The 23257-nt window shown below is 57.8% G+C and overlaps 1 protein-coding gene across 2 annotated transcripts in view; it reads right to left on the bottom strand.

The window, feature by feature from the left end:
- Positions 1–23257, bottom strand: part of CPNE5 (copine 5) — an 85034-nt gene that overhangs the window by 39364 nt on the left and 22413 nt on the right. For both annotated transcript variants that reach the window (XR_006740105.1, XM_036414945.2), the window contains exons 4-9: positions 9072–9175; positions 8574–8613; positions 8289–8365; positions 6549–6608; positions 4584–4634; positions 4208–4271 (exon numbers count right to left, since the gene is read on the bottom strand). Coding sequence is in view for 1 of the 2 variants with exons in the window: in XM_036414945.2 (XP_036270838.1) it covers positions 4208–4271; positions 4584–4634; positions 6549–6608; positions 8289–8365; positions 8574–8613; positions 9072–9175 (396 nt within the window). In the remaining variant the exon portion in view is untranslated. The remainder of the gene's footprint in view (positions 1–4207; positions 4272–4583; positions 4635–6548; positions 6609–8288; positions 8366–8573; positions 8614–9071; positions 9176–23257) is intronic.

Genomic DNA, 23257 nt, shown 5'->3' with positions numbered 1-23257 from the left:
CCACACAACCTCCCACCCTCACCCTGGCCTCTCTGACAGTCTCTCCCTGCCCAGGTCTCAGCACGGGCTGTTATTTTCACCTGGACCCACCCATCTTCCCCCGGTGGCTGCGAGGGCTCCTTCCCGCTCCTGTAGGGACGGTATGCTGGCATACAGAGTGCTGTCCGTGGACTTTCCCTCAGAGTGGCGAGTGCTATAAATAGCCGTGATAAGAAGAGGCCGCGGGCCGCAGGGCTGAGGGTGCTGCTGTCCTGTGACAGCTGGCTGGCATTTCTGTCTCTCACGCTAAATTGGAAACTCTGGGAGGGCGAGGACGGAGCCGAGCTTATCTGCTGAGATGGAATGAGTGCGGACATGAGCGGGTCTGAGAGTGAGTCACGCTTGCCCGTGTGTGCGGGGGCCTGACGGGGAGGCAGCGAGGACTCGCTCTCTGGCCTGGAACTAAGACCTGGGTGCCCCGCAGGCCCAGGGGGAGGGAGCTCAGGGTCCCGGAAGGTGAGAGCGAGGAGCTGCCTGCTCCCTGGGCCACAGCGCCCCTGCCTCTCCCCAGAGGCCCACCCCTCGCCAGGCAGAAGGCCAGTGGCCCCGCAAAGCCCACAAAGCCCGTAGCTGCTCCTGGACCGTGGAGGCCCAGGGCTTCGCTGTGGGGGAGGGGAAGACTCCCCGAGGCTTCTGGGTAGAACCCTGCAGTCTTGGGCAGGCCATGTCAACCTCTCAGGGCCAGCACCCCTGTCCAGCGTGTGGGGGAATCAAACAGACTGTAAACGGAGAGCCCTGGTCTTCTCGCGAGGACGATGCAATCTTGGTCCGTCACACGGGATAATACCGGCTTTGCTGCTGAGCATCACTAAACGGTGATTCAGGAGCTTAAGCTCATCCCTGTCAACACCAAGTATCCCTGGCTATTTTAAAAATCAAACGCCAATTGTTGGAGCCGTCCTGGTATTTTGATTCTCGACGAGCAAGGCTTTTCCGCAGCCCACCGAGGTGCGCGGTGAGCACGCCGGTCAGCCCGGAGTCCACTCTCACCCTCTGCGGCCGGCCGCCCACGCGGCCCGGGAGGGGCGGGTTTGTCTGCCTCGGCACAACGCATTCACCGGCGCAGGAAGCTCCGCTCTGGTGGGAACCCATCTCTCCGCCCCACCTTCTTCCTTTGATCCTCCCACGGAATCGGGAGCTGGAACAGCGGAGGCAAAGCCGCTCAGATGTAATTATTTTAATTCAGCCAGATGCTGGGAATTAGTCTCTTTTCCTCGCACGTATTCTAGGGAAAGACAGGACTCAGCCAAAGATGGCCCAGAGAAAGGAGCCGCGGAGCTGGGGAGGGGGCCGCTGTGCTGGAACAGCTCGAATCCAGGAAGCCGCTGCCATCCATCCCTGGATGCAGCCGGGAGGGGGAAGGGGAGGGGCGGAGAGGGTGTCTAATAGGTATTCCATTCAGACTGCTCACCAATCCCAGAAAACTAGACCAAATAACAGCACCCAGCATTCTCTAGAGCTTTAGAATTTCTTTAGAAAGCACTTTCGCTTTTATGACCGTACTGAATTATAGACTAGGCAGGGCGTCCCCGGCTGAGCTGGAAGCCCGGGGGCAAACTGAGGGGAGGCCGCCAGGAGCCCAGTCTTTCCCAGGCACCTGGAGAACCAGGGAGGCACAGTCCGTCTGGAACCTCCCAGCAGCCCTCTGAGCCCCGGCGTACAGGCGGGAAACTGAGGCTCAGGAGCTTGACCAGAAGCTCTCCTCCGTGTCAGCTGGGTTCCTCCCACACACAGGCGTGGTCTCAGCCTCACCTGCCGCTGTGCTTCCTGCTCATTCCGTCACAGGTGGTGATAGGTCACTGTGAGCACCTGTGCGCCCGGCCCTCTGCTGGTGGGGACATGGGGGAGGTTGAGGCCTCTGTCAAGCTCCTCCAGGCCCACTGAGGGATGCAGACCAGTAGAGAGACCAGAGCCAGCAGTGGCATGTGAGTAGATGTGGTCTTACTACGGCGCCCTGCTATCCATTGTACCTCATTCTCCAACTGGAAGCAGCTGGGGACCCCACAGCCTAGAGGTTAAAGACCCGGCTCTAGAACCAGACTGCCTGCGTTCAGTCTACTCAGTGGCCGCATGACCTTGGGGAGGTCACAAGTTCTCTGCAAAATGAGGACCATAATACATCAGACATTATAATATACTAGAGGCCAGGTGCATGAAAATTCATGCACTGGAGGGGGTCCCTCAGCCTGGTCTGCCCCCTCACAGTCTGGGAGCCCTCAGGAGTGGGAGGTGATCAGGGAAGGTGATGCCTCATCACACCTCTGCTGCTGCCACTGCTGGCAGCACAAGCCTCGGCCAGCCCTGGTTACCTGAGCCTCGGGAGCTCTGGGCAGCTGGGTAGCGCCATCTGAGGCTTGCCTGCACCCCGGGCCAGCCCTGGGGGCAGGGGGGCTGAGGGGATTGGGGAACTCTGGAGGCAGGTGGACGCGGCCTTGCCGCACACCTGCCACCCTGGGGGTGGGGGTGCTGAGGGGACTGGGCACTGCCATCTTGTGACTGTGGGCACCTCCATCTTTGGGGGCAGGACAGTCAATTAACATATTCCCTCCTTATTGGCTGTGGGTGCTGCCATATTTTGTGATGGTGTGAGGGTCAATTAGCATATTCCCTCTTTATTGGATAGGATCATGCTACACATTACATTACATATTATAACACATCAGATAAACAAGCAATATATGCAATGATTTAGCACAGCTTGTGGTTCAGAATAATCACTCAGTTAATGTTGGCTAACAGTTTACACCTCCATACATACCAGGAGTTCTCAAAGTATGGACCAGACATCCCCCGACCCCGGAAAGGGGGTCCCTGAGGCAGAAACTATGTTCACAATAATGCTGATAAGATGGAATTTTCTAGAAGTCACCCAACGGTGGCATCACAGCACCTGACTGCAGAGCAGTCCTCGCATCGAGCAGACCAAGGAGATGTGCAGGAAATAAAACAAGGCCACTCTTCTCACTAGATGACTTTTGTTTTGGAAAATCGGTTATTTTTCAAACAAGATGTTATTTATGTTAACCAGTAGCGGGGTAAACTGCTGCTATTCTTAAATACATGAATTCACAATTTAAATTTTTTCTACTCTTAAGTAAATACTGGGAGCCAACACACAGTAGTTGCACCCTCTTTGCACAGAGGTCAGGAAATTTGTCTCCGCATCCTTCCAGGCCCCTAACCCGAGCTGGACCTGCCCCCAGGGGGCGGCTCCCAGGTTACCCCAGGCCTGGTCTTGTGCTCACGCTCTTACTGCCCCCACCTTTCCTCCTGGAACCCCAGTTCCTTCATGGGGCTCCTAATTACCCTAAAGGCATGCCAGCTGGGGTGGTTTGGGGCAGTGAGCCCGGGTTTTAGAGTCAGGCTGACCTGGATATGACCCCTGACTCTACCACTTCCTGTCCTTCTACGGGGGACTTAGCCTTTCTGAGCCTCCATCTCCTCACCCATAAAGTGGGAACAGCAGTGGTATCTGAAACGAGGACTGCTCAGGAGCGAGGTAACTTGTGTAAAATACCCACCACTTGGCAAATGATACTGTTTTATCATTGTCACCAGCCATCGGGTCCGAGCCCCTTCGGCTGTGTCCACCACTGCTTCTCACAGCCGCACTCAACAAAACCACAACTGCCTGGGACTGAGACTCCGCTTCCCAGCACGCATGCACACACACACACACACACACACGCATGCATGCACACACATGCACATACACCAAGCACACGCACTAGTACACATGCATGCACACCTCCACACACTCATGCATTCTCATACATACACCCCTACCACACGCCCTCGCTCTCATCCCATGCAGGGCATCCCTGCTCTAGAGCTAATGTGGAAAAGGACAATAAATGCCCAAGCTCTGAGACGGAGAGGCCCCCCTGCTGCAGGGCTGGCGCCAGGGCAGTCCTGGCTCCGGGCGCGAGTGGTGCCATGACAGGGAGAGGGAGGAGGCCTGGCGGGAGTGGGGGCAGGGCTCTGCTGCTGACGGCCTCCGTGAGGTAAACAAGGAAAGGCTTAGCCCTCCAGCTCGCTGTTCGGGAATTCTGGGAGAGGGACGACTGAGGAGCCCTGTCTTCCTGTTCCCTTTCAGGCCCACAGGGTCCCCTCCCTCCCACCCACCCCACTCCCACCCGGGCCTGCCCTGCAGGCCTCTGCCACTCACCCGGCAGTTGCTGAGCTCCTCGGCCGACAGGATGATGGTGCCGCACTTCTTCCCTGGGACACCGCTGGGAGGGGAGACGGTGACAGGACGGAGAGCCGGACAAAGACAGAAACCAAAGCCTGAGCACGTCCTGAGCCGCCCTCCTCATCCTCCCACCCCACCCCCGAGCAGGCCTGCCAGACACACACACACACACACACACACACACACACACACACACACCGCCCCAGAAGACAGAGTCTCCGGAAACACGGTGCAGGGCGGCCCAGGGCCCTGCTTCCTGGGCCAGGCCCAGGCCTGAGCTGCCGCCCGCTCCCAGCGGGAAAGGGGGCGTCTGCACGGCCAGTCCTAGGACCAGAAAAGCATCCCCACTCACCCGGACGCTTCCAGGCCCGTGCTTCTCAGACCTTCCATCCAGAGACCGCTTCTGTGGGCAAAGGTCTTGTGGGCAGCCATCCCCCCTCCACAGCTGACCCCCGGAGTCCCAGAACGTCCCAGCTCTGAGCGCTGATTCATCTCAGGAGAGCAGCAACAGGGCTGGCACGTCCTTGGGGGAGCGTGCCCAGCCTTCCTCCCATGACCGCCTCCCTGGACCAACCTGGCTGGGGTCTCTGTCCCAGAGAGACCCCGGGAGGTCGGTCCACCCAGCGAATCTCCTCCAGGAGAGCAAGTTCCCAGGGAACCTGACCAGCACCGCCTGCCTCCTTGTATCCAGGAGGGACCCCTCCCGCCAGCACCACTCCAGCTTTTGGGACTAACAGGGGTCCCAGTGCGGCCAGGGGCCCTTGGGAGGTAGAAGAAAATGTCACATTGCCCAGCAGCTGCATGACTTTGGGCTCATGACTGTACCTCTCTGAGCCTCAGTTTCTTTACCTGTACAATGGGTATGATTATAGCATCCGTTTTACTAGCGAGCATGCACACACAGGCCTTGCACAGAGAAGGACCTCAAGGAGCATCATTTCCCTCCCTACCCCTCTTTCCCTTACATCCGTGGTTCTCAAAGTGTGTTCCACAGTGAGCGTGCTGGTGGCCCCACACTTCAGGCCAGCCGCAGGGCCACCAGCACGCTGCCTGCGGAACACACTTTGAGAACCACGGATGGAGCTCTTCCTCGCAGCGATTCTCAGAGGGAGGGGCCTTCACACAGAGGAGCAGGGGAGGCGGGGAGTGGGTCTGACAGCCGGCCTCGATCTCTCTATATCAGGGGAGCAGGGGCCACAGGCAGGTGGCAGTGCCTGCCAGCTTGTCCCCTTAGACAGGGCTGCTGGACTGGGTGCCCCCTGTCTGGCTCTTCCTGGTGGCAGAGAGATGATTTGTGGACCAGGCGATAAAACCCTAACACCAGCCCCCTCGCCCAGCGCCTCTCCATCTGTTCCTCTGGTCTCTGAGCCCCTCTCCTATTTCCCGTCTTTCCTCACCTCTCCAGCCCTGCTCCACCTGCTCGGCCTTCCCTTCTGCCTCTCCTTCCCCCTTCCCTCTGGTCTTTCTCACACACCCCCTTCCACCTTCTCCGTGTCTCTCTCTGATTCTGGCTCTCTTTCTATTTGCTGCTTCTCTGCTCCCGTCTCAATCAGCATCCACACCCTCCTGGGCTGTGAGCCCCCTGGGCCCTGGAGGCCCCTCTCCCGCATCCAGCTGGTCTGCTGGCCAATCAGCTGCGGGGACCCCAGCCCTGGAACCCTCCGCAAGCTCTGCTCTCTCAGCCGGTGCTCATCCTCCGGACGCACCTCCAGGCTGGACCCAAACCCAGCTCCCTCCCCTGCCCCCGTGGAGTAAGGACCCTCCCTCCTACCAGGAGGGGAGAGGGGAGGAGCGGGGAGGGTCTGTGTGAGGCCAGCCAAAAGCAGAGGCCAGAGCGGAGGCTGGAGGCTGGCTGCTACAGCTGGTGAGCAAACACAGACAGTGAGGATTCGCTGAAGTGACTGAGAGGAGCCTGAGATCCAGCAGTGAGAGCCGTGGAGAGGGTAGGGAGAGGGGAGGGGACGGGAGAAGAGAGACAGAGGGGGACAGAGGAGGGTGCCTGGTGAGAGGAAACCAGGCCAGAGAGAGGAAGGGAAGGGAAAGTGCCCGGCCCCTCTGACTCCTGTTAACAACCCCGACATCTGGGCCCCACGCTGCTCACAGAAGTCCCGGGAGCCACTGGCGCTCCAGCCTGGATGGGGCAGGGCCAGCTGCAGAGTGGCCCAACGTGCCCCAGTCCTTGAGGACGGCCGGGCCCTCTGTCCCCGGCCAGGCTGAGTGCACGCTGGCGGGAGCGGGACAGGGCCAGGACTCAGGGGCCCTCTGCAGAGCTGGCGGAAGGTCTGAGGACTCCGGCCAGAGAGGCCTGGGGACCTACCCGCTGGACACGGCCGGCATGGGTTTGCCCGTCCTGGAGTTCAGGCTGAACGCTGCTATCCTGTGCGGAGAGGAAGAGAGAGCGGGTCGTGGGCCAAGCCGCCCTTCTGAGAGGCCGGAGCACGTGGCGTCTGGGTACTTGGAGAATCCAAGATGCCAAGTGCTTGATGATCGATCCAGGTTCCTGTCCTGGATCAATCATCAAAGTGGGACCAAAAGGCACAGGTCTTCTTCCCAAACCTTGTTGTAAACTCCTGGATAACGCCACCTCGGGGGTTCTCAAAGTGGGGTTCCGGGCCGGAGCATCAGCACCGCCTGGCCCTTCGGCTCTGAAGCTCTGTGGGGAGGAGCCCTCTAGGGGTGCGAGGCCCCAGCGGCCTGAGGACCACTGCACACCTCCTTGAGCCTAGGGCACAGGCTGCGGAGCGGGGAAGTGCTGAGGGGCCCGCGGGGTCACAGAGCAAAGCTGTCCGGCCCAGAACAGAGGCCTGGTCATCGGGAGCTGCCCCCAGGCCGGGCCAAGACAGCCAGTGCCCTTAGGCCCTGGGCCCTTCGGAGGATAAAAGAGGTTCATTCCTCCAGCAACACCAAACAGCTCCCAGCGCCCAAGCTTTAGATCTGCTGCCCCTGAAGGCACAGCTCCAGCCCCCTCCCACCCAGATCTCCCTCAGTCCCCGCACTGCGCCCTCCCCTGAGGTGGACCGGGTGACGGCGGGTAGAAACCTGACACGAGAGACTCACGGACTTTGGACCCAGGCCGTGGGGAGCGGAGGGGGCAGACACCCCCCCACTCCTGGGTCCCCGCATTCTATAGGCTTCAGAGCCCCCCTAGCCCGGGTTTGCTCCCTGTTTCCAATAACTGATAGCTATTATCATTATTTCCTGTGAGCCCAGAGGAGGTGGCCTTTGGGGGGCAGGGAGGCCTTTTTGGGGACTCTGAAGTTACCACACAGTTACTGGGGAGTCAGACAAGGGCCTTGGGGAGACACACACACACACACACACACACACACACTCACAACCACAGGTTCTGCAATTACTGATCATGTGAGGGGCCCGCAGCCAGTGTGGACTTGGCAGAGGCAAGTTGGGGGCTGATGCCCCGCCCAGCCTGATCCCCTTTTCCTGCGCCTCCTGCCCATGACCTGGGTGCTTAGACCAGTTTTCAGGCCTCTCTTGCCTGGGCTCTGCTCCTGGGGTTTCCTGAGAAATGGGGACCCGAGGGGTCACCCCCGCCACCCGGCCACCCTCAGACGGCACGGTGAGAAGCCGTGGCCTCCATCCCAGAGCCTGCTCGGAATAATGGCTTCCCCTGCAAGCACTTAAAGCCCTTTAACGCAGGCCGTCGGGGCAGCGTGGGATGGGGAGACCTCCCTGTGCCCAGCTCCCACCGAGAGTGAACAATCTGAGGAGCGTGCAATGTGCGTAGAACCCTCCGTTCAAACAAGCCCCAGCTCTCCCCTCCTGGCTGTGTGGCCTTGGACAACTTACTCCCCCTCTCTGGGCTCTGGTCTCTTCCCCTCTACAAGGGGACAACACCTCAGGGCCATCCTAGCAATAAGGGGCTCTAACAACCAGCTGGGTCCCTCCTAGGTAACTGGCTAAAAGCCCTGCAAGGGGCGGGCCCATGGGGCCTCTTACTCCCGCCCCTCCTCGCAGCCTGCCCTCGGCAGGGCTGGGCAGGAAGTTGACCCATCACTGAGGAAGGAACCCAAACAGGCCCCCTCCCCTCTACACTTACGTGAGGGGCTTCTCCAGGCGGCTCCCGGGGGACCCCACAATCTCTCCGAGGGTGCAGAAGGCCTGGCCCAGGAAATCCTGCACATCGGGGTACAGAAAAGACCAGGGTCGCCCGCTCTGCCCACAGCCATCTAGCAACCCCCCACCTCCCACCCCCGCTAGAAGTGCGAAGACTCTGGAAGGACAGGGCCCCGGCCAACACACTCTCTACGGGGAAGCAGGGCTGGCTCAGACGTGGCATTTAAGGGCCTTGCAGAACCGCTGGGCAGTGACAGGTGAGACTCACGTGTTTGGATAAGTCTGGGCTCTTCGAGTCAACGTCGTATCTGCAGGAAACACAGAGGTGGTGGAGGGGTCCTGCCAGCCCAGTCCCGGAAGGACCCCTGCTCCCAGAACACAGCTCTGGTCCCAGGAGAGCTTGGGCGGGGAGAGGCCGATGGGTCCTCCCTGTCTCCTGGGGAGAAGGGGCTGCCAGAGCTGGAGCTTGATTTGTCCCCACGATCTCTCCTCACCGTCCACCCCCTTCTGCCTCCAGGTCAGTGCCTCCCACTTAACTGAGAACCATGGGGGTGCTTTGTCCCCTCTCCGCCCCCCTCCCTCCCTCCTCTCCCGATGAGGCTGGACTCCAGCTAACAGTCACTTTTATTCCAGGCCAACCCGAGCCTCCTCTAACACCACTGCCCCCCTTCCCTGGAAAGGGGCCCCCCTGCCCAACCATAGGCCCTGCGGCCCCCTCCCTCCCCGCCTCCTCCCAGCTCCATCCTCAGCACCAGGGTCCACTCACAGGTCGAAGCGGAGGTTCTGCTTCTCCTCGAAGAAGTAGTCCACGATGAACTTGCGCACGAAGTCGGGGTTGAGAGTGTTGTCGATGACCTCGGTGCGTCCGAACTGCAAGAGGAGACGGCATGGGCCCGGGGCCAGGCTGCCAGCGCAGGGAGCCCTGGGTCCGGAGCCTCGGATCTGGCCCTGTGCCTGCCTTGTGACCACCCTCCATCCCTGACTGATTCCGGTTATGGGTGCCCTCCTTTGAGGCTCCCATGTCAATGCCAGGGCAGAGACAAGGGACTGTGGGATGAGAGTCCCCTCCTGGCATCCACGCCCTTGCGTAACCCCTCCCCTTGAATGAGGGCTGGACTGAGTGGCTCACTTCTAATGAACAGACCGGAGAACAAGTCACTTCCAAGATTATGCTATAAAGGGCTGTGACTTCCATCTTGGGCAGCCTCCCTTGAGGAAGGCAGCTGCCGTGGTGTGAGCTGCCCTGCGGAGAGGCCCACGGGATAAGGAAGGAATGACAGCCAACCCACCCGTAAGAATCGGAATCCTACCAACAACCACCGACAGCTTAGAAGTGGCCCCTGCCCCAGCTGAACCTGTGATGACTGAGGCTCTGGTCAACACCCCACGATGGCCTGGTGAGGCAGAGGATCCCACAAAGCGGCCCCAGACTCATGACCCTACTGTGTCAGTGGCTAATCCCTGGGCTCGTTTGTTACACAGCGGTAGGTAACTAATACACAAACTTGACTTTCTCGGTATCCCCTGCAGCATATATGCTAGAATTTTTCACACATTGGACACTCAATAATTGAATCCCCTTGAACTCCCCCAAATGTCGCAGGGAATTCACTCCCCATTTCTGGGCACCTGGATCACTGGGAAGGTTTGTGAAAACAAGATCAGGCCTCACTCCCAAAGGTTCCGACTCAATAGGTTTAGGGTGACGCCTGAGAATCTGCATTTTCAAAAAAAACAACCAAAACACACAGGTGATGCTGCCACTGCCGGTGCAGGGACCGCCCTTTGAGAACCCTGGAGAGTGACACTGAGGAACACGGGACCTGAGTTCCCAGGAGTCTTCCAGGCCTGGGAGGAGGGCAGTGTGGGCTGAGCCCAGGCCATCAATTCTATCAAAGCTGCTCTCTTACATCTGTTCAGTGCACTGGACATTTTTTGTGAGATTCTGTTACAAAAAGGGATGTGGATAAAGATAAAGCATAGCAGCCCGTACTTTACCACCCATGTTCATTCTCCTGGGCTGTGGCCTTGGCCAGGACTCGCCATTCTCTCATCTTGACCACTGCCTTCTATTGGTCACCATGTGGGCCAATGGCTGCTGTGTGAAGACTCCGCTCCCGGAAGTCCTGCTCTCCAATGCCCACCCCTCTGCTGCTCCCACAATCTTCTCCCATCCCCATCGCTGCCCTTACCACACCCCCTGACATAATCTACGGAGGCTCGTCCCACCCCTGGACTGAGCTGCTCAAGCAGCAGAAGGACCAGGTTCTCCTCATCTCTGCAGCCCAGGGCCTAGCGCTGCTCAGCAGTCACACACTCACACTGCGGGAGATTACAGCACCAGGAACTGTGTTCGATGGAATCATCCTGTGGTAGACTTTCCCCATGTTATTGATGAGAAAACAAAAGCACGGAAACGCTAAGTCATCTGTCCAAGGTCACACAGCGCCTGATCGTTGACTTCAAGGTGCAAACCCAGGCCTTCCGGCCACGGTCTCTAAGCCTCATTGCACTGAGGGGCCAGGGCAGCAGGAGGGCACTGCTCCGGCGGCTGGCACACAGTAGGCACTCAGGAATTGTTGAATGAAGTAAGGCTGAGTGAGGAAATGGGTGAGTGGGTTTGAGTCCTGACTTCAGCACAAGCTAATCATGGACTTGATGATCAGAGCCGGTGAAAGCCTGTGTCCTCAGCAGAAGGTGGAGAATACTACTTGTCTTGCTCACTTCTTAAACTTATCCAATCAGTGCAGTCACCAATTGAATGAACAGTTGTGAAGCACTTGTGATGGCCAGGGCAGTGTGCTGGGTGCTGAGCTGCAAACATAAATGGGAGGTGAACCCTGCACTCAGGGGCTTCTCTCTCATCGGTGGGACAACTCATAGACAAAGACGGACAATACAGAGCTCTGACAGCCGCCTGCGAGGCCTATGGCAGGCCCTCCCCTGTGGCTGCATGAGAACCGCTGGGGAAGTGTGAGATACGGAAACGTGCAGAAAAGCAGGTGCCTGGGGCCTCCTCTCCACACACACGTCTGACTTCATAGGAGTCCGCACCTTCCATCATCTACGTCAACAGTGTTTCCCAAACTTTTGACATATGTGTACCCCTTCTATAATTTCCGTAACGCTGAGTACCCCTCGTACTCATGAGAAGGTAGAATTAGGCGCAGCTAAGCACGGTGCAGTGCATATCCCCACCAAACTCTGGTGCAACGCATACCCCCACCAAACTCTTCCTGTACCTTGGGGGTACGCGTCCCACACTTTGGGAAACACTGATCTATGAGATACCTCACAGCTCAATAAATTGCGGAAGGCGTAGAGTAATGCACTGGTTCTTGTCTGAAGAAAACCAAGTAAATTTAATAAGGTGGTATGCAATTGCTTATTTGATTATTGCCCTCTGGCCCCTGACCAGCGTTGCATCTATTTATAAATTCTTTTCAGCATTCCTGACTGGCCATATGCGTGTGTTATTTGAATTACCAGTAAGTCCTCACTTCACATCATTGATGGGTCCTGTGCCTTTAAGAGAGATGATGTATAATGAAACTCATTTTGCCACAGGCTAATGGGTGTAAACAAGAGTTGCATTCCTATGGCACCTCATCAAGATGATCACAAAATGACACCGAAAAGGGACCTCGGTTGAGGACCTGCTGTGTTTGAACCAGTTACAACTCTTACTGGTTCCCTCATTAATTAACGAATTAAATCATTGTCATGTGTTCATTTTATACTTGTATGAGGTTAATGATATTACTTTTTTTTTTTTTAATGTATCCTTTAATAGACGCTTTTTAAAAACACCCATATTCAAGCCCCACCACAGGCCGATTAAACCCAGATCTCCATGGGTGGGGCCTGAATGACACTTATTTAAAGTTTCCTCGGTGATTCTAATGTGCAGCTGGAGCTGAGCACCAGCCGGAGGAAGGTGCTCAGTAAGAAAACGAACACTTACTGAGCCTCCACTGAAGCTCCGCAGACAAGCAGGTCATTATCCTGTTTGATTCCCACAACGGCCCTGTGAGTTCTGTATTGCCCATTGTACAAGTGAGGAGACGGAGACCCAGGGAGGCATAGTGACTTGCCCAAGTCCACACAGGTAGGCAGAGCTAGGATCGAAACCCAGGTATGTCTAACTCCAAAGGCCATTATACAGGGGCGGGCAAAAGTAGGTTTACAGTTGCACACCTCTGAAACAGTTTATTGTTGTATGACTATAAACTAGAGGCCGGGTGCATGAAAATTCGTGCTCTGGAGAGGGCGTCCCTGGCCTGGCCTGCCCCCCCTCCCCACAGTCTGGGAGCCCTCAGGGGTGGGAAGCAACTTAACGATCAGTGGAAGGTGATGCCCCATCACACTTCTGCTGCTGCCACTGCTGGCAGTGCAAGCCTCAGCCAGCCCTGGTTACCTGAGCCTCGGACGGCCCTGGGTGGCTGGGGAGCTGAGGGGACTGGGAGACTCCAGAGGCAGGTGTGAAGAGTGGCCGGGCCCACCTGGGGGTGCGTGGGCCACCCCAGTGGGGCTGAGGGGACTGGGCACCGCCATCTTGTGGCTGTGGGTGCTGCCACCTTTTGAGGGCATGATAGTCAATTAGCATATTCCCTTCTTATTGGCTGTGGGGGCTGCCATCTTTGAAGGCAGGGCAGTCAATTAGCATATTCCCTCCTTATTGGCTGTGAGTACCACCATCTTTGCAATGGTGTGAGGGTCAATTAGCATATTCCCTCTTTATTAGATAGGATTATTGTATCATTTTCTATAGGAACAACTGTAAATCTACTTTTGCACACCCCTGTATTTTTTTTATTTCATCTAACTGGCAGGAGCCTTCAAGCATTATAAAAACCAAATAAAGATGAGTTTTACTTCACAGGCATTGACAGAAGCCCCACTATGTGCAAGGCAACCCGGAGGACTTCGAGTTGGATAAGACTGGGTTCCTGCCCATCGCCTAAACTCAGTCTAACTCTTATAATGTCTAACCTTGTTCCAAAAGAGTTCCTGCATTCGCCTCTCCTGCTCTTTCTAATTCTTAATACCTCCGGTCTTCAGACAAAATGAAAACTTTCCTAATGGCAGAATCTCCAGTAAACACCCACCCGGGTTCAAAAGAATCCTGTGAAACTGGGCCATTCCTCTCCCTCAGGGCATCGCTGCCTCCCTAAGACACCTGTAACCCCCCCCCCCGACTCCCCACCCCAAACAGGACTCTGGATAAGCTCCAGTGCAGACGGCGCCCGCATTCTTTGTGCACCCCTGTCTCCGCCAGCAAGGAAAACACCCATTAGGGGAGATGACAGCTGCTTTTAAAATGGCACTGGAAGCTGCAGTGGAGGGGGATTCCCTGGAGATGGATCTGCTGCTGGAGAAAATGGAGTTCCCCTGGAAACAGGCCGGGAGGGTGGGGGGACACGCCAAGGGCCCCGCTATCTCCGGGGGCGGAGAGGGGGGGTGAGCCAGGCCTGGCAGTGATGGATTGCCGGGACGCGGGGGTAATTAACATGGGCCCTGGCACAGGCCTGTGCAAGCTGCAGCCCAGGGACTTCCTGAAGATGGTTTACAGCTTTCATTACTTGAGCTCATAACAAAGGAAATACATGCGAAAACTTGGGTTTTTTAAAATCCGGAAGCCACCAGGCCGCTGTCAGGCCCAATTTACACCCCTATTAGTGCTGGTAGGAACACAATTGAACTGATGTTCAAAGAGCTCAGTGTGGCTGCATGTCACCCTACAGAGGAGGGTTGGGTTTTCCAGCAGGAAGGGCCTTGGAGGTAGGAGGTGTTGGCAGGGAGAAGCACACAAAGGCACGTGGTCTGAGCACTTAGGAAGGAGGGGAGGGCGGGTTTACCCCTCACCCCCCGGGCACAGAGCCAAGCTCGCCCCGAACACGTCCAGCTCCTCAGAAACACCGGTCCCTCCTCCCGGTCCTTTCTGAGCTCCCGTCCACACTCCTGTCCCTCCTCCCGGTCCTTTCTGAGCCCCCGTCCACACTCCTGTCCCTCCTCCCGGTCCTTCCTGAGCCCCCGTCCACACTCCTGTCCCTCCTCCTGGTCCTTTCTGAGCCCCCGTCCACACTCCTGCCCCTCCTCCTGGTCCTTTCTGAGCCCCCGTCCACACTCCTGCCCCTCCTCCCGGTCCTTTCTGAGCCCCCGTCCACACTCCTGTCCCTCCTCCCGGTCCTTCCTGAGCCCCCGTCCACACTCCTGTCCCTCCTCCCGGTCCTTCCTGAGCCCCCGTCCACACTCCTGTCCCTCCTCCCGGTCCTTTCTGAGCCCCCGTCCACACTCCTGCCCCTCCTCCCGGTCCTTTCTGAGCCCCCGTCCACACTCCTGTCCCTCCTCCCGGTCCTTTCTGAGCCCCCGTCCACACTCCTGCCCCTCCTCCCGGTCCTTTCTGAGCCCCCGTCCACACTCCTGCCCCTCCTCCCGGTCCTTTCTGAGCCCCCGTCCACACTCCTGTCCCTCCTCCCGGTCCTTTCTGAGCCCCCGTCCACACTCCTGCCCCTCCTCCCGGTCCTTTCTGAGCCCCCGTCCACACTCCTGCCCCTCCTCCCGGTCCTTCCTGAGCCCCCGTCCACACTCCTGTCCCTCCTCCCGGTCCTTTCTGAGCCCCCGTCCACACTCCTGCCCCTCCTCCCGGTCCTTTCTGAGCCCCCGTCCACACTCCTGCCCCTCCTCCCGGTCCTTCCTGAGCCCCCGTCCACACTCCTGCCCCTCCTCCCGGTCCTTTCTGAGCCCCCGTCCACACTCCGGGTCTGAGGGCATGAGGGGCCCACACTGCTCACAGTCTGGGGGCACAGGCCGCCAAGCCCCGTAGTACAGGAACGCTCAGATCCACAAAGCCGGGGAGACGCCCCAAATCTTGGTTTTACCAAGTGAGTCTGACGCAGGGGGCCTGAGGGTCTGTGTGTGTAAATCAAGGAGGTGTGGGGGCCTCCCTGACCTCGGGGCGGGGACAGTCCCCAGGGGGAGAAAGAGAGAAAACACAAATGAGCAAAGAGCCTGGAGATCCGGCATCCGCCCTCTGAGCAGCTCACTTCCGTCCGCAGCCACGAAACCAGTGGGAGCCCTGGCGCGCCCTGAAGACGCTCCTGACTGAGCCGGGGAGCAGCAGTTAAGCAGCATTAATTACATGTCATCGGTCCAGCCAGACCCACAGCGGGGAGGCCGACCTGAAACTTCTCTGATAACTAAATTAAACGGCTCCCAGGAGCTCCGCCTCAATGTCAGAGAATTAGGGTTTATGGGGGCAGGAGGGCAGCTGTCCTTCCGAATTGCCCTGGGACAGGGGCCTGTGCAGGACTGAGAGAGAACCCAGGCCATGCTAGGGAGACAGACCAGCCACCACCAGGAAACCGGTCGCCTCCCAACATCTGCCTCCACCCCTGCCATTTCCCAGAGCCAGGGTGGTGCGAGGGACAGCCGGGCCAGTCGCTCACTGTCTACGTGAGACCACGTGGGGCTCCTGAGAGGCGGCAAGTCCTCGTCACAGAGCGAACCGTCCCTGCTCCCGAGGGAGGGGAAGGGACTGTGCTCAGAGCCCTGTGCCGCGCCTGCTGCAGAGTCGGCCTCTAGCACCGGTAATAGCCTGTAATAGCCCTACTGTGTGCCAGCTACCAAGTGCTTCCCATATATCAACTCACTTAATCTTCACAACAATCTTACGAGGCTGTACTCTCATTATTCCATTTTACAGGTAAATTAACTGGGATAAAACTCAGAGGCACTGAGTGCCTTGCCCACGGTCACACAGCAAGTGAGTGGCAGGGAGAGGAGGTGAGCCCAGGCAGGTGTCGCACCCACTCACCGAGGAGCTGAGGTGGTCTCTCACCAAGAAGAGTTAACACTCTGCGTGAGGCTGGAACTACGCCCCGCCAGTCCCATGCACAGTGTGCGGCCGCCCGGCCTCTGGCCTTCTCGGTGCCCACGGGGCCTTCCGCCTGTTGACTCTTTCTGTGGGGTCTGGGTGTCCCTGACCTGTACCTCTGCTCACCACCATCCACCTGCAGCCCCTACACACACACACACACACACACACACACACACACACATACATATATACACACACAAACACACACACACATACACACACGTATATACACACACATACACATACACACACACACACTCACAGTCCTGGTCCCTCCATAAACATTCATTGATTAACAAGTTGACCCGCCTTGAGATCTCAGAGCTGAAGGAACCAAAACCTCTAAACCACATGTGTCAAACACAAGGCCCGCGGGCCAAATCTGTCCCGCCAGGCCTTGCAATGTGGCCCGCACCGCGCTGTCATCACTGCACTCCGCTGCGTTTCCATCACAATGACAGTTTATGACTGTTCAGTAAACCATTCGGCCCGCGATTTAGGCTGGATTTTAGATTTTGGCCCCTTCTCTGATTGAGTTCGACACCCCTACTCTAAACCAAAGAGAAAACAGAGGCAGGAGACGGCCGGGTTCTGACGGAGGTCAGGCTGCTAATGAGGAAAAGGCTGTGAGGAGCCCAGGTGGCACAGCGCCCCGCTCTCCCAGACGCCTGTCAGCGCAGCCTGGGGCTCTTCCTCCCATCACACCCTCCTCCTCCTCCTCCTGCTCCTGCGTTGTATCGCGACTTCTCCTCTTTGAAACACTTCCCTCATCCATGTCTCATTTAATCCCCACGGACCCGGTGCACCCTCCCCCTGCAGACAAAGGAGCAGAGCTCCGGAGGGAGAACCTGCCTGTGGCCCCAGGGGTGGGGGCAGGGCCGGGTGGTCCCCTGCTCAGTCAGAGGGTGGCTCTGCAAGCCTGAACATCCTAGAGTGCCCTTTAGGTGTACAGGATGACGCTCTGCTCTGCCTTTGTACAAATTACAGCGGGGTGGAGCTTTGGAGACCTCCCATGCAAAGCGCCCGGGCTATGCCCGCCCAGCTGGTGGTGGCCGAGGACCACTCTCCGCCGCACAGCTGCCACGCTTCCCGGCCGAGCGCCCTGGCATATACTATTGACGGCTCCATCGCTGGGACGCCAAAGGCCCGGCCCAGCCCTTCGTGAATCATGTTCATCCAGATTGAAGACAGAGGCCAGAAAGCCACGGACGTAGACAGACACAGGAAAAGGGAGTGTGTCTGCTCTAGGAACAGGCAGGCGGGTGCCCAGGGCAGGGAGGGGGCGGCCCGAGGTCTGGGCACCTGCAAGGAGGGCTGGGTCTCGGAGAGGGGCACAGAGGGCCGGCTTCCATGCCAGGGCCTGTTTGCTTCTGTGCCAGAGCTGCCACCATCGTGGGTCCAGAAAGTTCTGCAGCGCCCCTCATAGAGGGAGGGAAATGGGCGAGTGAGGAAGGGCTGGCCCGGAGCGGCACAGGGAGAGCAGGCTCTCTGGCCCTCGGCCTCCCCGACCGACCAGCCGACCAGCCGTCTCCTCGGGCCTCAGGTGAAGACGGCAGCGGTGGGTGGGGGGGGGGGGGGGGGATTCCCTCTGCCCCAGGCCAGCAGCAGCCTGTGAATGTGTGCGAGCTCCTAATGAAAGACTTCCGCCTAAAAGCCTGTTCCTAATTAGCCTTTGTTCCGGATAATCTGTCAAACCCGGCTCCTGGGGAAAGAACCTTTTACCAGCGAGCCTGGCTGCCACACGCTGACAAACGCCCTCCACCGGCCCGTCCCCTGGTGGCTGCACCGCTGAGCCCTGAGTCTGGCTGCAGATACGGGGGGAGGGCCCTCAGCAAGCCCCTCCCTGAAGCCGCCCCTAAAAGTCTCTGGCTCCCAGCCACGGCCCCTGGACGTCTGAAATGCCATCAGTGGTTCCTTCCTCCTGGGAGAGCACTGGTTTCTCACTCAGGGCTTCTTTTCTTTTCTTTCTCATCCTCACCCCGGTATATATTTTTATTAATTGTAGATAGAGGATGGGAGTGGGAAGGGAGAAGAGGAGGAGGAGAGGAGAGGGGCAGGGGGAGAGGAAGAGCAATGTGAGAAACATCGATCAGTAGCCTCCCATCCATGCTCCTACTGAGGATGTCCCCGAAACCTAGATGCACACCCTGAGCAGGAATCAAACCCACAGCCTTTTGGTGCAGGGCACCACGCTCCAAACCACTGAGCCTCAGCCGGCTCGCTCCGGCTCTTACAGGAAGAGCCGCTGTGGAACATGGTCTGCTCCGGGCACTGCTCATGTGGGAGCTCATCCCCCGCACCCCCCCACCCCCGCCCCGAGCAGGTCCCAAGCCGCACACCTGCCCAAGGCCCCAGCCTAGAAGGCGGCAGCTGGACTGGGACCAGTCACCTGGGCTTTGGAGCCCACGCTCTCAGCAGCTCAGCCGCCCAACGCTGACACGAAAGAGTAAATAGATTGACCGGCCGCCGGGGGACCTGGCCTGGAACCTCAGGGTTACTAGGACAGCGCGCTCCTTCCTCCTTGATGCTTACCCACAGGCAGCAAATGTCTCTCTGGGTAAAGCATCAGAGGCAGCAGGAGGCACCCCACATCGAACGGAGTCGAAAGGGCCTCTCTGGAAGTCCAGGCCTGGGCCGGGGAGGAGCCGGGGACCAGACCACCTCACTCCCGGCTCTGCTGCTTTCCAGGCCGAGTCACTGGGCAGAGAAAGCAAAGACCCCTTTGTGCCTCTGCTTCCTCTCCTAGGGTGTGGGGAGACAGGGGTGGGGGCGTGGAGGGGGGAGGCCCGGGAGGCTGCTCAGGGAGGTAGGTCAGCCGTGGCTCAGGGGACAGAGCCTCCCGGCTCTGTCTGGTGGTAGTACATAGTTACAAGTACTGGGCATAGCCAGGCACAGTGCTGATTCTGCCATTTAGTCCCCCCAAGGCCCAGTGAGCAGGCATTGGAGCCCCGTTTTACTGATGAAAACGAAGGCTCAGCCTGGCTGGTGTGGTTCAGCGGCTGAGCGTTAACCCGTGAATCAAGAGGTCACGGTTTGATTCCCAGTCAGGCCACATGCCCAGGTTGCAGGCTCGATCCCAATGGGAGATGTGCAGGAGGCGGCCAATCGATGTTTCCCTCTCATCAATGTTTCTATCATTCCTTTCTCTTCCTTTTTTCTAAAATCAATAAAAACATATTTTTAAACAAAGAACAACAAAAAGCTCGGGCTCAGAGAGGTAAAGGGAAGGGGCAGTCCGTCCTCACGGGGCCCCAGCGGGTTCTAATGCCCCAGCATTAACAATAGGTGCCCAGCCGAAACCGGTTTCGCTCAGTGTCCCCCTGCGGACTGAAAGGTCCCGGGTTCAATTCTGGTCAAGGGCATATATCTTGGTTGCGGGCACATCCCCAGGGGGGGGGGGGGGGGTGCAGGTGGCAGCTGATCAATGATTCTCTCTCATCCATGTTTCTAGCTCTCTGACCCTCTCTCTTCCTGTCTGTAAAAAATCAATAAAACTTAAAAAAAATAAAAATAAAAAGAATAGGTGCCCAGGACCCATGTGCTCCTAAGACAGGACTTCTGACTCCTGATGACGGGGAGTCAGGACCCCGAGAATTCAGCTGCATTGACGAGAGCCAAGCCTCCTGGAGGCTGCCCACGGGAGCACGGCTCACGGAGGCCATTCTGCAGGGGCAGACTCCTCTTGGAAAGGGGAGTCCCAGAGCCGGCTGCGCTCCCCGGGGAGTGCGCCTCGTGGACTGTGCCTCGTGGACTGCGCCTGGCTCCGGCGTTGGGAGCTGGGCCTCAGCAAGAACAGGGCCCAGTCGTTACCGTGAACATTCTGATAAAGGCCGATGTCGCATGGTGGGGCCTGTGTTGTTCGTCAGGGACCCTAACTTGGGCTCACGGCCTGGCGGGCAGAGGGTCATTTTGTTTCAAACTCGTGGCCAATGGACGAGCTGGATCCCCACTGCCCTTGCCCTCGGGGTCTCACGCCAGGATCTCCACAGACCGCACTGCCTTTCCGCTCTGCCTACCCCCCACAATCCACGCCGCACACAGCGGCCGGAGACTTCTTTCTGAGACACAGACGAGGCTGCACCCCTCCCCTGCTCACACCCTCAAGTCGCCTCCCGTCACACTTGGAGCAGCACGTGAGCTCTGACATGGCCTGTGATGCCCTCAGGGTCCGCCCCTGCCAACTCTGTGACCACCTCACCCACGGGCTTCACTCCTCACACCGCTCAACCCTATGGCCCCCTGAGCCGACCGCCCAGCTCCTGCCCACGCTCTGGGCCACAGCCTCCCTCTCAGGGGCGCACAGGACATTCTCAGGCCCCATTCCTGCAGTGCCCTTCCTTTCTCCCTCCATCCTCCCAGTGCCGCCTGCTCCAGGGAGCCTCCCAGCCCGCCTGGACCTCCCCATGCTGGGAAGCACTGAGGATTCACCTCTGCACCAGGGTGGCTCCTGACCGAGTTATGGTCTGAAACTTGGGCTTCCTAGAGGATCTGTTCTAATGCACTCACCAAGATGAAGACAGCGAGGCTTTCAAATCCTTCGATGTCTGGGGTGGTCTCCCCCACTCCCCGAAAGGTCCTAGAGGGGGGGAACTCCCTGCTTTATACCCTGGAGGGTAAGTGTCTTATTCAAGTGACTCCTCTTCTCTTGGCCTCCATGCTCCTATCTGTAGAATGGGTCACCTGAGATAAAGTGTGTAAGCTGTCTGGTATCTTGTCTGTGCCCAGGGCCTGTCAGTGATACTACTGTGTTTCCCCAAAAATAAGACATCCTCCGAAAATAAGACCTACTTACAGGTTTCCTTCTGAGTGAAATATAAGGCATCCCCCCCCAAAAAATAAGGCCTATCTCCAAACTCTTAATATTGCAATAAACAAGCCATTCAAAGACAATTTGCACATGGAAATTAATGACTACATTGAAAATAGAATGGAGAGAAATCAGCGTGAAAACTTTGTGAAACCTAAACTGCAAGAAGTTGTGACTTGGGTGAAGAATTCATGGGAGAAAATCACTGACAGTTGCATTGCAAATGAAGTACTCATTGACAAGAAGTACTCATTTAAAGACAGTGCTGTTGCTAAACATGAGAGATTTGGTCCACTGGAAAGAAATGGAGTCACAAGAAATTCACCAGGAAATTCAGGAACTGGATTGTTATGATGATGTTCCAGAAGATGATGACATGATTGTCATTGAATAAATGAGTAAATTCTTGATACTGTAGGATTCACAGTTTGTCTGGTTTGTGTTGACAACTACCATACTGCCTTACCGTATACAGGTAATAAATTTCCTTTATTTTCATTTAACAATAAATGTGTACCGTATATTCTTCTTCATGGAAAAATATGACATCCCCTGAAAATAAGACCTAGAGCATCTTTGGGAGCAAAAATTAATATAAGACACTGTCTTATTCTCGGGGAAACAGGGTATTAACAAGTGCGATCTTTTATCAAGTACCTGGCTCCACCCGCTCATCCTATGTCATCTCCAATCCTTACACAACCCGGCAGGTAGGTATTGCTCACTGCCCACTTCACATGAGGCTCAGAGAGGGCAACACAGCTCTAAGCACCAAGGTCCTGACCCAACTTCTGCGAGTCAGGTTTGTCTGACTCCCAAGAGCCGCCCAGGGGAGAGAACCCTGGGTAGTGTCTCCCTCTGGCTCCCTGGGGAGAGAACCCTGGCTCCCCAGCCGTGTGCCTGGGCCGGTTTCTTCCCCTGCCTGGGTGTGGGGGTGACCTGTGCCTGGCCTCAGAGCTGCCATGAGGAGCAGGGAATGGGTAAGAGATGCCGGGCACGTGGCAGGCACAAGTAAAAGATGCCTGCTGTTACAGAGCAGATGTTCTGAACATCTTGGCTGACTCTTTTCCTTAAACAACAATGGAGTCACTGAGAGCAATGCTGGCTGCTGGGGGAGGGTGTCTGGTTTGGAGAGCTGGGACAGCCGTCAGATGAAGGCTGGACGGCCTGGGGCTCTCCTCTGTGGAAACTGAGGAGCGAGGGCCTGAGGCACCGCCTGCCTGGGCGCAGTGGAGGAACGGGGAGGAAAGAGGCGGAAACAGGCCAGGAGGCAGGCGGGAAAAGCCTCCAGCCAAATAGCTGGGGTCTTGTTTTATTTTGTTTATATTATTTTAAATTGTTTTTTAAATGAGTTTCGTCCATCCTAAGCATGGGAGTCACATAGGAAAGATGCTAACCAGGAGGCCTCACCTCCGTACGTGGCCTCATGGGCACTGGAGAGCCCGTTAACTGAGGGCAGTGAGCGATGATTCTTCACAGCCAGCGGGAGGGTGGAGAGACACGGAGGATCAGAAGCGTGAACAAGCACTCAGCACTCGCACAAGCAGGCGTGAGCACCTGCAGACACCGCGGCCTCACACCTCGGGAGTGTGTCTGGGCTGCTGACGCCCTGGGTCTCCCTCGCCCGAGGCTGTGGCGTCCTGGTCCTCACGGACGGACGAGGGAGCATCATCCCAGGCTGCCCCCAGCGAGGCGCTAGGCAGGGGCAGGCGGGACCTCGCTGAGCTCAGGAGGACAGGCGTGTGACTGGGGCCACTCGCTCAGATTGCGTTAGTCTGACCTAACCATCGGCCCATGTGAAACTCCCAGCGTTTTCAAACTGCAGGTCCCTGTGCTGGTTCCACCGAACCTGCCGGTGCAGGTGGCAGAAGTCGCATCGATGTTGTGCAGAACAGAGCTGAGCCTGTGCCACCTCTGGCCACGGTGGCTGCTGGCATCAGCCCTGAAGGCCCGAGCCGTGGGCAGCCAACGGGGCTGGATGGCTTCCTGACCGGGGTGAACCCCAGCCCTCCCTGAGCTGCGCGGCCTCACCCCAGTCGCTTCACCTTCCGCAGCCTCCGTGTCCGCCTGTGACCGGGCCAACCGCCTCCCCAGGCCCCCGCACGGGCACGAGCCAGCCAAGTACACGTGGGGCCGCGTCGGGGGTTCCTTCCAGTGGCCTCTGGGAGGGCCCCCCGGTGGGAAGGGTCCTGACGCCGGGCTAGGGAGGGGAAGCCTGCACTGTGCTCTGAGAGCCGCTGGAGTCGGAAAAGCCTTCGGGGCAGGA

This window comes from Pipistrellus kuhlii, unplaced genomic scaffold (assembly GCF_014108245.1).
Source record: "Pipistrellus kuhlii isolate mPipKuh1 unplaced genomic scaffold, mPipKuh1.p scaffold_m20_p_5, whole genome shotgun sequence".
In the NCBI taxonomy this organism is placed as follows: domain Eukaryota; kingdom Metazoa; phylum Chordata; class Mammalia; order Chiroptera; family Vespertilionidae; genus Pipistrellus; species Pipistrellus kuhlii.
This window is presented reverse-complemented; position numbering and strand designations above follow the sequence as displayed.